The sequence below is a fragment of the Calonectris borealis genome, chromosome 1, assembly GCF_964195595.1.
Source record: "Calonectris borealis chromosome 1, bCalBor7.hap1.2, whole genome shotgun sequence".
NCBI classification, from domain to species: domain Eukaryota; kingdom Metazoa; phylum Chordata; class Aves; order Procellariiformes; family Procellariidae; genus Calonectris; species Calonectris borealis.
This window is the reverse complement of record NC_134312.1, coordinates 131380705-131399420: the sequence shown is the minus strand read 5'-3', so window position 1 is coordinate 131399420 and position 18716 is coordinate 131380705. Positions and strand designations below refer to the sequence as shown.

Sequence of the window (18716 nt, the reverse complement as noted above, 5' to 3'; positions counted from 1 at the left end):
TTTAATTCCTTAAAATAATATACCTGTGCAAATTTTAGTTGATATTTTTCAGAATTAGGTTTAAGACTGTGTAAATAAAGAGGCAAAGCTAAAAAGTTACAAAACGACTTTTTGCTAAAATTAATTTACATTTTAACTGCTACTTCTTTGTTTGAGTCCTTGTTTATGCTTTTCTTAAAGATTTTATAGGCTGGATAGATACATTCAAACCCTGGTAACTAGCAGTGGCATAGAGGAAGCCTCTAATGTTTTTTGCATTGTGGTTTGTTAATCATGAAAAGCATTTTGGAACAGAATGGTTAACAGCCTAATACGTTTCATCTCACTGAGACTGAAGGGAAACTGGACCATGTGGTATTGGCAGTAGTTTTATGTAATTGGTATTAACTGTGTGAGTCTTTGCTCATAAATGTTAATTTTATTTATGCTGGAGATTTGGAATAGCTTTCCCGTTGGCATGTTGACAGGGACTAAAAGATAAAGCAGAGATTTGTATTTTTCTGGAACAGTTAGTGGGAATTACAGAAGTTTTCCATAAAGGCTAGGAGGGAAGTTGTCAAAGCTGTGAGAGCTTAGAGAGAGTGTTAAAAACTTGGAATATCTAATTATAACCTTCAATGTGAAATAGATCTTCAACTTTTATGGGAGGAAAAGGTGATTATAAGCTCAAACGAACAAAATTGTCTTTTCTGGTCAGTTTATTGTAACAGAATCTGATCAGAGAGCAACCAATGGCGAATAAAGTATCTTTGGCTTGGTGTTTTAAGCCTCATCTACATTAAAAAAAAAGTTTTAATTTTTTTTTAAATTTTGAGTCTCGCCAGAACAAAACACTGAATTTGTTTTGTCCAGGATCTCCTGTTTGAAAGCCATAGAGCCCCTTCACAGTGTGGGCCAGGGTCGATGTGCTGCACAGCATGCACACCGCTTTCCTGCTCTCGGACTATTTAGAATCATAGAATAGTTTGTGTTGGAAGGGACCTTTAAAGGTCATCTAGTCCAACTCCCCTGCCAGGGGCAGGGACATCTTCAACTAGATCAGGGTGCTCAGAGCCCTGTCCAGCCTGATCTTGAATGTTTCCAGGGATGGGGCATCTACCACCTCTTTGGGCAACCTGTGCCAGTGTCTCACCACCCTCATCATAAAAAATTTCTTCCTTATATTTAATCTAAAGCTACCCTGATTTAGTTTAAAACCATTCCCCTTTCTCCTGTCACAATAGGCCCTGCTAAAAAGTTTGCCGTTGTCTTTCTTATAAGCCCCCTTTAAGTACTGAAAGGTTGCAATAAAGTCTTCCTGAGGCCTTCTCTTCTCCAGGCTGAAAAACCCCAACTCTCTCAGCCTTTCTTCATAGGAGAGGCTGATCATTTTTGTGGCCCTCCTCTGGACCCGCTCCAACAGGTCCCTGTCTTTCTTGTGCTGAGGGCTCCAGAGCTGGACGCAGTACTGCAGGTGGGGTCTCACCAGAGCAGAGCAGAGGGGCAGAATCACCTCCCTCGACCTGCTGACCACGCTTCTTTTGATGCAGCCCAGGATACGGTTGGCCTTCTGGGCTGCGAGCGCACATTGCTGGCTCATGTCCAGCTTTTCATCCACCAGTACCCCCAAGTCCTTCTCGGCAGAGCTGCTCTCCATCCCTTCATCCCCCAGCCTGTATTGATACCGGGGCTTGCCCCAACCCAGGTGCAGGACCTTGCACTTGGCCTTGTTGAACTTCATGAGGTTCACGTGGGCCCACTTCTTGAGCTTGTCCAGGTCCCTCTGGATGGCATCCCGTCCCTCAGCCGTGTCAGCTGCCCCACTCAGCTTGGTGTCGTCTGCAAACTTGCTGAGGGTGCACTTGATCCCACTGTCTATGTCATTGATGAAGATATTGAACAGTACCGGTCCCAATATGGATCCCTGTGGGATACCACTTGTCACCGATCTCCATCTGCACATTGAGCTGTTGACCACTACCCTCTGGATGTGTCCATCCAACCAATTCCTCACCCACCAGACAGTCTACCCATCAAATCCATACCTCTCCAGTTTCCTGCTTAGGTCTCAGGAGTGTTAGTGGAAGAGGAGCTGATGTAGTCTGAAGAGCCACTTTTCTTTAGAAGCTCCTTGTGCTTGGTTAGGGAGGGTGTCTTCGGTTTGTATGCATAGCTCTAGGATTAGGAACCTGATCTGGGCCATGGTTTCTCTTAAGAACATTTTGGCTCTTTGCCTGTTGTGCACTGTGGGGAGTGCTTGTGATATGGGCAAGGCAAAGCTTCTCTGCTAAAATGATTCATCTGTCTTCTAGCCTACTCCCAAAATGTCCTGAGGAAAGACAATCTTGGGCCTATGTGAATTGATCTAAAAAATAATACAGCCTGTGGGTACTTGTTGAGCACCTCTGAATTAAACTTTATAGATCCTTTTGATTATTGTGCTTTCTCTTGGCAAATGCTTTTGAATACTCAAAAAGTATTTTACTCATTAGAACTGAGTGGTAAACAGTCTTAAATCAGAGAAGCTTATTTTAAAAATTCATGCTTTTATTTTAATTTGGGTTCGTTTATGTAGTACGTGGTACTGGTTTACAGCTTTTACAAGTGACTGTCTGATAAACCATTCTTATTGAGAGAGAGAGAGATGTCTTCCCTTGAGTCTTTTCAGTGAACGGAAGGCTGTGGCTTTAAGAGCTACAATTAATGATTGCGGTTTGACCAAGACTTTGGTAGATCTACAGTGTATTGTGCATCTGTTAATTCCTTCCATCTATCTGTTCCAGTTCAGTAGTAAGTTAAGCTGCTTTCCAGCACAGTCAGTTTCATTCGGAGGACCATTTACTTGCAACAGACTTACTGGAGTTCACAAGTTACATATCGTAACTTAATACATCATTATTACTGCGATATTTATTATTACATCAGCGTATAGCTAATGTAATAATAAATGTAATGATTTTGTCTGTGATGAGCTGTCCAGCTGTGCTAATGACAACTGTCTGACGTTTTGTCCTTAACCTGCATTTACATGAAAATGTGAACTGACTTTCTCTTGGCACCAGTGGTATTCGTCTATATGGCCATAGTAATTAATACACGTAAGACATAAACAAGCTGACTCTTTCAGAGATTTTGGAAGTAAGTGGAGATAAGTATATTTTTTCTATGTACAAATTGAAGAGTAGTTATGCTTATTTAATTTTGAACTACTTAAGTTGAAGTCTAGACCTTTGGCTTGTCAATGGGATTTGGTCTGGTCAGTTAGACAACAGAATATAGACTGATGCATTCTCATTAGTGAATGGTATCCTGAAATTCTCCTTTGGATTAGAAAGTAAATGCTGCAGTTGGCCTGGCAGTCAAAGAGTGCTTGAATCTGTTGTTAGTTGAATTGCATAAATCAGAAATGGTTTATTAAGCTCAACTGTTTCTGTACTTCAGCTCTGGTAATTTAGCCGTATGCTGTGTCACATGACTGTTGGAAAGTTTAACTGGAAAGCTAACCAGCACGTGAGCTTGCTAGTTTGGATTGCACTTAGCAATGAAATGGCACAGAGTGGAAATCAATGGTCATACAGTGTTAACAACTAAATTCTCATCTATGAACGTAAATAATTTAGATTGAGAAGACTCTGTGTACCTCCATCAGTGTGCTTTGCCTTAGACTGCAAAGGTGCAACTAGTAATGAGAATTGGACTGAAGAACAGAAACAAGTTATGTGGGAAAGCTTACTTGCAGACCTTAATTCCTCTGCCTTTAGCTGGTTTTCTGGCAGTAGTTGTTTAACAAAACTTAATTGTTCAGACTTCATAAAGTGATACATTTATTATAGTTCAGTAAGATCTAAAAATATTTTCCTGTCCTTAATTCTTCAAGTTTCATTTTTTGCAATTTCAGAGTTTCTCCAGTTTTCTTACTGACATAGAATCAATCTCTTAATATACTGATCCTATGTGCCAAGTGAAAGCATGTCCTTAAAACAGGGCACTTTAATGAAAAAATTGTAGGTGTTAGTGGAAGTAGCCTTAGAGAGCAGTGATGGAACTTGGGGTGAAGCTTAGGTCTGAGATGTCTAAAAACAGGCTGAATACCTAAGGTTAGTGTGGGCTGGATCCTTAAATTTGGCCATCTGCTGGCTACCTGTGTTGGAACAGCTATATAGGTTGTGGTTGGTATCCTGTAGCACAACGTGGTAGGTTGGAAAAGGGAATCCAATTTCAATGAACAGCTTTCTTAGAGGCAGCCTGTGGTAGAGAGTAAGGGTCAGCAAAGTCAGCATCTCCAGATACTGTGTGTGTTCTTTTTCCGTTTGCTTCATCGTCTTCTTTGGGTTTTACAAAGCCCTGTCTTTTACCAAACAAACAAACCCTGTATGCTTTTTGTGGGGTTGGTATTTTTAGTGATTGGTGAGATAAATACCTAGAGAATGTCTTTATTTCTATAGAGGAATAGGAATGCTTTTGGGGTTGGGGTGGTGTTTGATTGGGTTTTTTGTTTTATTTGTTTTTTTTTTCTTTGTAGCCACATTTATTGGGGCTGTGCAAGTATAGCTTGTTTGCCTTTTAATATATGGCCCATGCTCCTGAAATGGTATATAATCAGTACAACTGAGGTGGGTGTTGGTCTCTTCTCCCAAGTAACAAGTGAGAGGACGAGAGAAAATAGCCTCAAGTTGCGCCAGGGGAGGTTTAGATTGGATATTGGGAAAAATTTCTTCACCAAAAGGGTTGTCAAGCCTTGGAACAGGCTGCCCAGGGAAGTGGTTGAGTCACCATCCCTGGAGGTATTTAAAAGATGTGTAGATGTGGTGCTGAGGGACATGGTTTAGTGGTGGACATGTCAGTGCTAGGTTAATGGTTGGACTTGATGATCTTGAAGGTCTTTTCCAACCTAAATGATTCTATGATTCTAGACAAAACTTTTGTTCTGGGTCCTGCAACAAGAGCCACAAACAATGTAGAGGCTATTCATACACATGCAGCAGACCTTGATTCAATTCTGGCAAATTCTACAAATTGCCAGAGCAATACTATGCTGTCCAAGATTCAGATTACAAAAGGATTAGTTCCATACAGAAGACTGTACACAAACCTCAATTTTGCTGCAGAAGAGGTTACAAACTCAGCATGAGACCATGAACTCTGGTTCCTCCAGAACATTATCAAATGCTCTCAGTTCAGCTGTCAGATTCCCACATTCATGAAATACCCATCTGAGAACAGATACAGTAGTAGTCCTTCACAGATGATGATCAAATGATGAAAACCTAATATGGCTGTCACATCCCTACCAGGTACTGGACTGCGGCGGTCACATCGTAAAAGCATCAGTAATTTCTGAGTATTAACACTTACCTGTCAGAGGAGACAGGAAAAGAAAATAATAAGTGCACTTTTTAGTCTTTTCGTTGCACTAGAGGTAGTTGTACAGTGCGATGAGGTCTCCCCTCAGCCTCCTCTTCTCCAGACTAAACAGTCCCGGTTCCCTCAGCTGCTCCTCATAAGACTTGTGCTCCAGGCCCTTCACCAGCTTCGTTGCCCTTTTTTTGACACGCTCCAGCACCTCAATATCCTTCTTGTAGTGAGGGGCCCCAAACTGAACACAGTATTCGAGGTGCGGCCTCACCAGTGCCGAGTAGAGGGTGACAATCACTTCCCTAGTCCTGCTGGCCACACTATTTCTGATACAGGCCAGGATGCCATTGGCCTTCTTTGGCCACCTGGACACACTGCTGGCTCATGTTCAGCCAGCTATCGACCAACACCCCCAGGTCCTTTTCTGCCAGGCAGCTTTCCGGCTTTGCAACAGTTGTCTAATTCCATCACTGCAATGGAAGGAACTGAAAAGATACTGATTCAGAGGGAGCACTGTGATGAATGTTCATTCCTTCCAATTGAAAAATACTTTTTTTTCCCCCTACGTGCTACAGGCATATGATCCCTAGAGCTTGAGTGGGCCTTGTTACCAATGTTACATTTGTTTTCCATTTCTTAGCGCTATGGGGTAAAAAGTGAAAAGAGAAAAACAGGGAAGAGATGAGTGAATGTTCAGAGAAGAGTTGAATCCCAGAGAGGGGAAAATAGATTAGTAGAGAAGACTGTCTGGAAGTAGAACTCTGCTTCCTGAATTTCCTTTGGATTGAAGGTCCACCAATGATAATATTGATGTATAAACCCGAAACATTCCACTTTTAATCTTTTCCCATCTGATGGTATTGCATTTAGAAGACCTAATCCATTCAAGCCTGCTTCTCTGACCTGCATTACCTCGAAGCTTCTGGATCCTGTTTTATTTATACGTTTTCTTGTCCTTTTTTTTTTCCCCCCTCCGATACTTGTCTAATTGAATAAATGGCATGATTTATTTTTGGTGGAAATGTCTTAACACCTTTTCACATCTAAGAAAATTGATTTTAATATTAAATGCCTCCTTCTGGGTGAACTTTTTATGAAATCTTAATGTATTATTGTCTTAAATAAGTTTACCTATATTCTCAATTTAAACTTGAGCAAGGACAGTCAAATCAGTTCTTCAGGTATGTCATACTTCACTGCATAAGCAAATCCACCATCATTTAGAGACGCACACTCTCTTGTGGATGGTGACCATTCCAAAAGCAGCAGTGTTTGTGTAGGTACCATTCCCACCGTATTGTTACAAACCATGGCTTGTTTCCATCATGTGTAAGGCTGTTATATGGAAAGTTGTCCATAGAATATTCTTCACTGACCTTAGTTTGATGTAAAGTCCAGGAGATCACTGCTTAGATTCTTGTTTGACTAATGTATCTTCTCATTTTCACTATGTTGAAGGCTGTATCTGTTGTCAGTCTGTTACATTGACTTGTACTTAAACAAAGGAGTCTCAAGATTTGCATCACAATCTCTGGTGCTAGTTTTGAACTGAAGATTTGAAGATGGCAGAGAGGAGGCGCTGAATATGCTTTTCTTATAGGAGTTTTGTATAGCGTGACTGACTAGCGCAGATGGGTAAGATTGTTCAGAAGATTGAGGATAGCAAAGCATTTGTTAAACAACCTCTTTTTTTAACCCTTTTTAAAGACCTATTGTGGTGACACTTGACATTTCTTTCAGTTTTTGTGCTAGGTATCCATGCAGTACTAATCATTTGAAATAATTTAAAGATTACTTCCTTCACAAATGCCTTGCTTTTTATTGCCATTTTTCTGTCAAAGTAACTTCTGTTGTATAACTTAATTTATGCAGTCTGTGCTGCATTTTTACTAACTCTGACTTGCCTCAGAGTTCTCACCTTTTGCTTGTTTCTCTCCCTGTGCGAAATTGCACTGCTTTCTTTTTGCAGGTGATTGAGAAGATACGTGGTGATCATTTTCTTCCTCTTGGATCATGAGAGAATTAGGGCTACAAAGAATGTTAGGCAGTGTTTAATTGAATTTCCAGTTCAGAGATTGAATTAACTAGCTTAAGGTAATCTTGGGCAGATGTCTAACTTCACTAGTAAAAGATGGCAAAAAAAGCAGAGCAGGTTGCTCTCTTTTATAGTGCTTACCATCAGGAAGTTTTGGTCAAATTATGACTTGAATCTTCTGCAGTTTGAGTCTAATACTTGTTTGGTCCTTGATGGACTAGGTTACTGCTGCCTCCTCTGTAGTGAACTGTAAGGCTTTGAAGAGTGTTGCTGTATTCTTTATCTATTTCTTCTTGGGTAAATCCAGTTGGATTCATTCCTTTGTCACAGACTGTTTTACTGTTGTGGTCATCTGGATTTCTGCTTGCTCCATCTACACTTTTAGATGATGTTCAGAAATTGATGTAATTTACCAGTGTTGTTGAGTAGAGTGGGTTATTTTACATGTGCTTTTCCTTCATCCTCTTTGGTCAAATTCTGGGTTGAGTTGTAAGCACCGTAGGTATGATCTGGGAGTTTCTTCATCAGCTTGAAAGTATAACTCTCATTAAGAAGAGTCAAAATTTAAAGATAATCTAGCCTCTTGACCCTGAATTAAAATCTAGTCCCTTAGAAAACAGAATTACTTTATAGGGTTATTTTCCACCATGAAGAGTAGTACGGGCTGCTTTGTTCCCTGCGGCAGAGTAGACATATAGTGAAGAGGTAGTGTGCTGTATGGTTTGTTCTTTATGTTGCCTTAATGTGATACTCCTCATTGAAGGAAACCCATTTCAGTGCCTGACTTAAAAATTTGGTCTGCACAATTTTTCCACTTAAGCAACAAAACTGAATTATTGTTCAATCGAAATCAAGTATTGCTGTATTACAGACACTGGGAAATAAACGTTGATGGTGTGTGTAAAATTGTGAACTGCATATCATGTGATGTCTTACTTTCCTTTCTTCTTGGCTTTGTGGATAAGAAGTGTTTCACTTTGAGTGAGTCTTCTAATATTTCGTTTTTCAATTTTTTAAAAGCACGCTTTTAAGGAGATCTTTGCTTTGTATATATATGTATATATATGAAATAAAAGAGATGCTGTCCACTAGGATGTCCTTTTTTGGCTGTACTGCCTGCATTAAACATCGATTATCAAGTTGGGCAGAAGGAGTTTTAACGAAGTGTAATTAATTCTGGAGATTAGTCACATTCTTAATGAAAGGGTCAAATTTGCAATGTCGGTAGTATATCTGTCCTTCATTCTTCACAAGGTTGTTAACAAAGCAGAATATTGCTTAATTCTTCTGTGGAACTCTGTCAGAGTTTTATCCTCACAAAAATCAATGCAGAACTTGTGAAAACTGAAATAACTGCATTTCTGATGCACTGTTCTGAAAGGGTTTTCTTTTCCTAATGCAGACTCTTAGGTGTCTAACAGTTTATGTACTTCAGAAATGGTATTTAAAATCTTTAACAACTCAGCAGTTTGAGATGAGAACAGTTATTCCTGATGGATTTGTATACATCCAAAAGTGTGGGTTTTTTTTTCCTTCATTGTTATTTTTTCCATTAATGTGTTCAGGACTAGCTAAACTATACAATGAAATTCTGTTGGCTTTTGAAAGGATCTGAAGACTTGGACTGTTGTTCTGTGTTCTCACAGGTAGCAAGATGCTGGAGAGTGATCTGTTACACAGCTTACTGAAACGTTTCCAATAGGTATGTAGCTAGAAACAGTCAATTCAAGAAACATGATTCAGTCTTTTTGGTAAGCTGTAGAGGATCCAAGACTTCCAGGTGCTGTGGTTTCTTGGACATTCTCTCCTTTCTAATATTTGTAATCTCTCATACGTGGCATTGGGAACTTCAAACTCTTGCTTGAGCCGATGTTTCTTTCATGGGTGTAGCGTAGCATGCGGGCTGATCCACAAATGAAGTGCTGATATCGGAAACCTACGCAGATGCCAGTTTAAGGAAATAATTTTTTTAGCTGTTTTTCTTGAAATGAAAATCTTCCCTAACTTCTGACTTGCAGAAAATTTTCAGTATCTTGAAATATCACTCCAAAACTTTTAATCTGCTTTAAAATCTTAAACCAAAAACAAAAAAAAAAGCTTTAAAATCTTCTCAACTGCTTTACTTTTAAGTATTAAAACCACAAGTTGAACACACAATTTTTTGTTATGCTCATTTGTTCCTAGTGCTTGAAATCTGAATTCTAAGTATTTAACAACTAAGCAGAAGTACATCATATATCATTACTGAGTCTGTAGAAAGAAACTGCTATGCTATCTCAGCAGATCAGTCTTCATTTAAAGAAAATGAATATATGTTTGTATTGAAACACTCTTTAGGATGAAGTGTTAACCTAGCCTTTATTCGAATAAGTCAAACTCAGCATGAATATAAAAGTTGCACAGAAATCCTTAGTTATTAAAGGTGTAATATTTTAATGGGAGCACATCCAGCATTCAGAGAAGGTTGAATCTAAAACTTTGAAAAAGTCTTTGGTGGTGGGTTAGCTGTTTTTAACTTGAACATACTCATTTTACTTAGAAAAATGTAGATGGAAAGCACTAGTAAAGAAGGCGAGACAAAAAAGAACCCTAATTAATCACTAGTAGTTAAATAATGAGGAGTAGTGGACTGTAAAAGTGAAGGCAAAGGCCTTGTAGGTGTAATATCAAGGTGGGAATGCTGTATGGATAATCTTATTAAAACTTTTGAAGTCTCTAGCAGTGTAGATTCTGTTGTTAGTTGAACAGTAAGGTCCCACTTCCCCACCTTGGAGCTCAGAGTCTGTTGCTGGCCGTTGATGGCAGGATGGCTGTTCTGAGGTGGACCCCACAGCTTTTTGTTGCTTAAGTCTTGAATGCTTTTCCTATTTATATCCTCTCTCTGGAAGAAACTTACGTACGGTATTTAACCAGTAATTGCACTGATGTCTGTAGGACTACTCAAGACAGAAAAATTACAAGTAAAATATGTATGTGAAGCTTTTTCTTTATGCCAGTGATCCTCACATTGCCTCTTCTGACCAGACTCATCTGCAGTATTCCTATAGTTCAGTGATTTATAGGTGAAAATTGATGACTCCTCAGAGTTAAAAATGAATGTTAATTTCATGTAATTTAACAAGATAGCATAAAACCATATTTGCAGTGCATTGCTTCAAGTATAAAAGCAGTGGGCCTTCTATTAGTAATCCATAACAAAAGCCGTACTCCTAGTATATTATAATGCCATGCTAGCATTATACTTCCATGTCATTACATTCTGCCTTGAAGTCTGCTACTGTTGATCTTCAGTGCACCATAATTAACCAGCTCTCTGACACAGTACACCCTGGTTTTGGAAGTAGAGCTAAATACAGTCCTTGATGCCAGTGCAGTGTAGTCTGCACTAGGGCATAAGATTACTGTATTCTTTCTTCCATTTGAATTCATACAAAGGTAAGGGGGTCATTGTTTTATATATTTGTATTATTGAGTATATTGAATAACTTCTTGGGGGCTGCAGTATAAATCACGAGAGATTATTCACAAGTTTCACTTTCACTTTAACCCTGAGAGAGTGACTTCAAATTCCCATGAACTGAAACTGGTGGATTTAAACTGGCTTTAGCCTACGGTGTTGAAGACAGAAGCCTGATTCTGGCAATGTGTATTGACCCAACTGGAGTGATAACAAAATCAAGAAAAAATGCTGTATATTTTGAAAAAAGATGTGATGAATAAAGCAAAAATAAAGCCAACCTATGGAAAAAAAAGATATCTGTCTGTAGGCTAAGCCTGCAAAAGTGGCATTACAGATTACTAGAACACTCTTTCTGGAAAGATCTTTAGAACTTTGACTTACTTGTGTATGCTAAATTAGATTAAGAAAATTCCTAACTTAGAGGCTTAGATTTTATTTTTTGTACTTAGTAGGATGTCCCTCATTTTGACGAATGTGGTTTTATAGGCGTTGCTGTGAGGAACAGCAGCCAAGGAGTAACTGTTAGGACACAGTATGCTTTTTGCTTTGAAAGCTGGAGGATATCTAATTGTTGCTGATCCTAGTGAATACCCATTCTCTCTTCCCATGCACGCGCTGGTTGGCAAGCAGATAACTGACCTTACGCTAGAAGCCGAAGCAACTCTGTGGAGGCTCTTAGGTAAATTGCAGCTGATATTCTGACTGCGTGCCCCAAACCAAAAAGGTGTACTGAAGTTATGGTGAAGCAAGCCTTCAAGTGAGGCAGGCTTGAAACAGAACTTCCTCTCCTTTTCCTGCACTGAACATGCAAAGGGACCCCAAAGGGCTCTGTACCTAAAATGTAGCTGTCCATTAGAGTAAGGCAACTCCTTAAAAAGAGACAGTTTAGAACTGCTGGGGTGAGACAGATTGAATAGAGATGTGTCCTTGCTCATGGGAGGAGAGGAAGTGAGTCTTTTGCCAGTCGTGCTTTCCAGTCTAGCAGCTTTTGTTGTCTGCCTTGCACAAACCCCGGGACTGTGTCCGTGAAGGGCCCCCATGCCCTTTCACAGACTCCCGCAGGCTGTGGGTTCTTGTTCAGCGTTTCCTCATTCTCTGTCTGGGCTGTCTTTCATTCCTTTTGCTTTTTATTGCCTAGAAAATAACTGAACTTGCTCTCAGTCACTCTTGAGAAGAAGCATTTGTCTTTGTTCCTGAGGGTTTTTCCAGCCCAGAAGGTGTAGGGTGAGCTAGTTGGGGAGTCTCTCCTGCTGCCCAGCCACAGTCTTCCTAAAGACCTACTATATACAGTGACTTGTGAACAAACAAGTGTCTATCTTCTGTTGTAGGTGAATTGATACCTAACTTAATTGAAGGACTGAACTCTGAAATCATTACTGTGCTTCACAGAAAACAGCAATGTAATGTCTTATTTCCTTTGTCTAATTATGACAGGACGTGTGTATTTGTAATTGCAGATGTAAAAATGCAAATAAGTAAAATAGGTCCAAATGTTTGCTGGAAGGACAATAATAGAATTGCTGACACTAATGGAATTTAATGATCCACTGATTGACGATACCTAAATGAGCAAGAAAAAAGGGAAACCCTAATCCTTCCTGCATATTCCCCCAATCTTGTGTTACAGTTTGGGAACTAATCCATCAATGTATGTTACCTATGCAAAGAAGGTGAAAACTCTGCTATTCAGCTGATTATAATGGGACTGTCTTAAAAAGTATCACCTTGATTGCACTGGTTGCATTGTACTTGAGTCTTTCAAATTGCAAATCTCAGTGATTATGTGCCTAGCAGTGCTTTTAACACTTTCTGGTTTGCTTGAACATAATTTATAGCTCTTGTATTATGCCTTCACTCACAAATTTTGCAGGCAGTTGTACTGGTTGTCATCACAAAAGACATTTGCTGTCTTTCTAGATGAAAGCAGAATACTGACTGTTCATTACAAGTAAAACATGGACTTTTTTTTTTTTTTTTAATTTTAATTTACCTGGATTCTTTAGAAATTAGTTGTGGTGCGGAGCTCCCCCAATTGTGAAATGCTGCAAAATACAAAAAAGTATGTCAAGTCAGGTCTGATCTTCCATTCTATTTGGGCAAGAATCTTAACATCTTATACTTTCAAATACTTGTAGTTAAAGTTTTCTATAAAAGTCCTACAGATAAAAGCTAGTTTTTGGGGTCTTATTTCCAGCTAATATCAAGTCTTTGGTATTTGATTTTTCTTTATGAGATGAGAGATTTTTATTTGTAGGAGAGGATGAGATGATGTGAAATGAGGAGGAATGTCAGATAAAAGGGTTTAAGCTGGAGGGAGGTAAAAGTATATCATGTGTCTTGGGACACATAATAGTATATCATGTGTCTTGGGACACATAATAGAGGGAAGTGAAGGTGGGTACTGGAAGAAATTATTTTTAAACTATTTTTGTTTCCACAAGTGATTTTTGTGTGTTTGTTTAGTCTTCTAGCACTGGGAAGTCTAAGATTTGATCTGCTGCAATGGGCATCTGTTTTTTTCCTTCCTTCTAACAGGTCGTGACAATGCATGCGAGAAGACTTCATACATGTTTCTGCGGAAAGAACTTCCTGTGCGACTAGCTAACACCATGAGAGAAGTCAATTTGTTGCCTGATAACTTACTTAACAGGCCTTCAGTTGGGCTAGTACAGAGTTGGTAAGTTTAAAAAAAAGTGGATTGAAAAATTGGTGTAAAACTAACACTATATGTGTTGCTTTACTTGCAACTCAGCTTAAATTGTCTTGAACTGATGGCTGTTTTCTGCCTTGAATTGTTTATAATGTGTGTTTCTTGTCAAATGAAGTTTCATTTTCTTCTGTCTAATGTTAAGTAAATACTCTAATATGAATCTTAGAAATAAGAATTTGTAAGTTAGTCTTGTAAGTTAGTAAAAGCATATTGTTGTCTCCCAGATAATTAGAATCAGTCAATAACTTCCAAGAGTGAGCTTTTTAAATATTCCTTACTGTATTGCACCCACGACTTCTTGAAATAGCTGTTCTTTCTCCTTATTATTCCTTTGTCAAAAATACTGAACAAAAATTTAAACCTCGTCTGTTCTTCTCACTGCTAAATATTTAAGAACATAACCTGGTATTCAGTGGAAGTTATGGAACAGGGCAAAAATCTGGTGTCGTCCAGTAAGTAACATTCTCCATTGGAATAACTAGTGTATATCCAAAGTGATTCAAAGTCCTGTCATCTTTTCCACAGTAATAAATTTCTAGCCTACTTGCAGTGAGGTTTGGAGACTACTGCCTTGTATGTATTAAGCTCTAAAAAACTGTTGTTCATGGGGTATTTATTGTCTCTCTACCTGCAAATACTTGATCCAAAGAATTTATGTAAAAATATCTTTGCAGTATACAACAAACTTCCCTTTGTGAATAACAGCTTATCTAACTGTAACAGCAACTAATGTTGTAGGCCTCTGTTAAGTTCAGTCATAGCCCTTGAGCCAAGAAATTCCACGTTGACTGTACATTGACTGCTGGGTTTGGTCTCATATTTATCAAGCTTCAGACTTAGAAAATATAAATTAGGATATGTGATATTGTGTACTTTGGTTTAAATATGTTTGTCTATTAAAGGTAATACTAGCTGTCTTGATGACCACTTAAAACATAGTGATTAAGCGCTTCAAATAAATGTGAATGCTGTGGAGCCACACAATAACAATCACTTTGTGGTTAAGTGGCAGCTTGCAAGGTTTGAAGGCTTGTATCATCTGTCTGATGTTACTGGAAGCTGTTATGCCAAATAGGAAAGAGTGGATAATATGCAGGCCTTTTAGGCTTTTCTAATCTACATGACTTGTAAAGCTGTCTTTAGTGAAATGTGGACAGATAGGTGAATGAAGAAAAAGAAATAATTCTTCTGTGGTGACTTTACAGAATAATTCTTCTAGTCCAAATATATGTTTTGTGCCATATGCTTCTGCCCTGCTAATACAGAGTCAAGCAACATTTGGATCACTTCTGGCAAAGAAACTGAATGGGTGTTTAGAGTGGATGCCCTCTTCAGAATTTTTGCTTAGAGGTTTGAGGACTCTCGGGATGACTTTTATGGCTACGATAGATACTACTGATTTAAAAAAAAAAAAAAAATCAGGCTTGAGTGTGTTAGAATATATAATGACTGTAATTATCATTACAGTCCAAATCATATATTTTATATGGTAATGTGATTTGCACTATCATAGCTGTAGACTGATAGTTTTCTGTTAAATGGGCCAAAATATCAGACTTTAACGTGACGAAGAAGTTCAAGTGGACATCCGACCCAGAGATGGAAGTTTGAAATCAAAATGTTTGTCGTAGTGTTCTTCTAATTTTGATCCTCAGTTAACTAACAGTTTTTGTGGAAACGAATATCTTCACTGAGATTATGTATGAATATTTTTGTGATCTTATGTCAGAAGTAACAAAAGTAACTGTAGCATGTTGTCTTCCTGATTATAGTTGTGGACTTTAAACAGCTCATTTCTTATTTTTCTGTTTAGAGATTTTTAATTGCTTTTTTAAATATTTACCTGTAGATTATAAGTCCTAGTGATATGGTGATGAACCCTGGGCAAAATTCACTGGATCGGTTAGCTTCTAAAAAGACCAAAACAAAACAGTTTTATTAACTTCAGTGTGAATGACCTTGAGTATTATAAAGCTATGCTGATAGCAGGTTTTGAAACATATTTATAATTTCTTAACCTAAAGTTTAGACGTATCTAGAGAGACATTCCTGAATTTTATGCAGTAGAATAAATAAATATAAATTTAGCTGTTCAGCTGTTTTGTGAACTTGTAAAATGAAGAAACCTCTTCTTGACACACTTGATACTTCAAGAAAGAATTTTTTTTCAGATCAGATTTCATGATCCTTTATTTTTACTACGCCATAGGTTGAGGAAGCTTGACCATTTATTAATAGGCAAACAAAAAATCTGATGTATGTTTGCCACAAATGAGGAAAGACATAATTTAATGCATTGTTTACCTTAATCTATTTGCTAATTTTCAGTAGTATATGTAGTCACCAGCATACTTATAATTTATTTATGCTACCACTTTGCACTAGAAGCCTATGTTTTTCTGTTCTTTTGGTGAGACTTTTGGTGAGGCTTTTAGCTGGAGCTTTGAAATTTGAGTTCCCAGTCTATTCCTTAATGTCAGTGTGCCAAAAAATACAAAAAGCTCCTAATCTTTAAAGTAGGTATTATTAAACTTTTAAATTACAGTAAGGTGGCTCTGTAAATAGATGAAAGTTACGTTTGGTGCAGTAAGAAAACAAATTAACCCTATCTACTGTAGAGCATGGATCCTTTCCTGTCAATCCTTTGTCCAGCCAGGCAGTGACATTCTGGATTGCATGAATAGGTCCCTTGGGAAGCAACCTCAACTTGTCACTTCTGGGAATATGCTCCCTGCTGCAGGCAAGCCCTGTTCTCCTCTCGGTTCTCTAATCCATCTTCATCGTCATGCTGTAGGCACTTTGCTTCCTGTACCACACTTCCTGACTGCACTGTGCTGCCTAACAGATTTTACAACTGATTGCTTGATTGCTCTCAGGAAAGGTGCTTTTTTTTTTTCCTCCTTTCTTTCTGGGTTCCTTAGCCTGATGTGTGCAGTAATGAGGATAGGCAAGACAGCTGTCCTTCCTTGGGCTACTCAGCTATGCTTTTCTGAATAAAGGTGGCATTACCCACAGAGTGAACTATGAACAAAAAAAAAGTTTTGCATTTCAGTCTATGCAAAGGTAAAACATCAGCTCTGTCCCAGTGTGAGTTTATAACTTTGTTTATGTGTATGTTTTGCATGGACTAGCAAGGGAAGGAATAAAGTGAATCAAAATAATAACAGTTAATATGTTCTGGCTGTGAACTGCGGTGATTCTAAATAACAGACAGATCAACAACCAGCGGGCTAGGGATCAGCAACTTATTTTCAGTTTTTCAAAAGTAATGGGCAACTTCCTAGTTCCAAAGAAGTGGGCCTTTTTTAGGCCAGCTTTCAGAGGGAACTGTCTAGCTAAAATGCGCTGCAGGTAGGATATTGAACACGTTGGCAGAATTGCATAATAAAGGATATCATCACTAATGTGATGTGATGAGGGGAAAATAGTTACAATAAAACCTTATAATGGATAAGGTCAGAGCTTCTGAAATATCTAAAGTGAGCATGAGTTTTACACAATATGCTACTCAGTCATATCTAAGATTCACATTTTAATTAACACTGACCAAATTTCTCTACTTTTTTTTAGTGCTTTTCCCTGGAAAAGACTATAAATTTCCATTTATCTTCTTGGAAAGACCCACTAGAGAAATCAGTACAGTTTGGGGATTAATAATTATTTTTCCTCTACTTTTTACATTCAGACTATGCTAGCAAGATTGTGTTACCATGGAGATATGTTTTATCTTTTCAGTGCTTTGGTGTTAGAGAGATGCTAAAGGAAAATCTTAGCGAAATACACATAGGGGAAAAAAGCAAAGGTATCTTGCATGAGTTTAAAAAAAAAAAAAAAGAAAATCTGGAGTTGACATTATCTACACTTACAGTGATTTCATGTATGAAATGTGCCATTCTAGAATTATTACATTTGGCAGACTAACAAGAATTCAATCTACCTGGCAGTAATTAACAAAAGAACTAAGGCTAAAGGGTGCTTGAAACCAAAGAGCTTACCCAGTGAATTTTAGTGTATTGTGATAAAAAATTAAACACCAGAAAGACAACAGATTTGAAGGGCATAGGCTTTGATTTCTGCTTTTGATGACTCACCGAAGATAGCAAAATATAACTGACATTCTTTTTTTTTTGTCTGTGCTGTGGTTTTTTTGTAGATTTGGGACCTGTTTTTACTTAATTCTTTAATCTTAAGCTGTTTGGGAGGGAGTGGGGGGGATGAATTTTGTGTAAAAACAAAACAAAACAAAAAAAAACAAAAAAAACCACCCAAAACAAAACAACCCCCAACAAACAACTGGAAATCACAACGGGATAAAAGAAAAAGATGTACAGCATTTGCAGCTCTGATTTTTTATTTAGAGACTTGGGATAATATACAGGGTATTACAATGTCCCAGGTCGGGTGATGTATAGTGGTAGACATTGGACAGTGGGTTAGATTTGTTTGACGTAAGGTAACTTTTTTCTAGCTTCATTTAGTCAAGGAATTGGAAGAAATAATAAAAGAGATGGAAGAAATTTGAGTAACTTAGATTTGAAGTTAATAACCTTTTCTCTGAACTGGTCTCTCTAACTTGCTAGGTACAGTGCTTGTGCTAATGAACTTGACTTCTAAAGTAATATCAATTTACTTTAGAATCAGAAAGAGACATCTAAATATTGTTGATAACTCCAGCTAAAGGAAAAGCATTGCCTGTTTCCATAGTTTCTCCATCACCACAGAGATTAAAGAGAAATTACTTTAGCATGTTTATAAATTTCCTTAGAGCATTTAGTTTGTGTAATTTTGCTGTTTCAGAAACTCTCAGTTCCTCATTGGTGCTATGTTGAGCCTGCAGTGTAATGACCTCAGAAGCTGTTCCGCCTGCTGGTTGTGCTGAAGACTGGTGACCATGTTTGGCAGCTTTTTCTGGCTGAGACCTGCTTTAGCCTTTTTCTGACTGAGGCAGTTTTCTGCACAATTACTTCCTGCATGAGATGAGAGAAACACTTGGCTTGCCACTGCCTGATACTCTAGTAAAAGTAGAATAATCAAACACAGGAGTAGTGATGTTTGATTGTTCCAGGGGCTGCAGTCTTAGGACCGATGTCCCAATAAGCTAACAGAGTATGAATCTCAATACAGCATGCCAGTAATGGTAGGCAACCAATCAAATCCACATAGCACAAAAATCAGGT

At 38.2% G+C, this 18716-nt stretch overlaps 1 protein-coding gene across 4 annotated transcripts in view; it reads left to right on the top strand.

Annotated features, from left to right (window-relative positions):
- The window catches only part of PDK3 (pyruvate dehydrogenase kinase 3), a 64582-nt gene that overhangs the window by 9954 nt on the left and 35912 nt on the right, over positions 1 to 18716 (top strand). For 2 of the 4 annotated variants that reach the window (XM_075174734.1, XM_075174716.1), the window contains exons 2-3: positions 12158 to 12229; positions 13365 to 13506. In XM_075174734.1, the coding sequence (XP_075030835.1) occupies positions 12158 to 12229; positions 13365 to 13506 (214 nt within the window). The remainder of the gene's footprint in view (positions 1 to 12157; positions 12230 to 13364; positions 13507 to 18716) is intronic. The other 2 variants (XM_075174724.1, XM_075174742.1) reach the window with 1 other exon arrangement.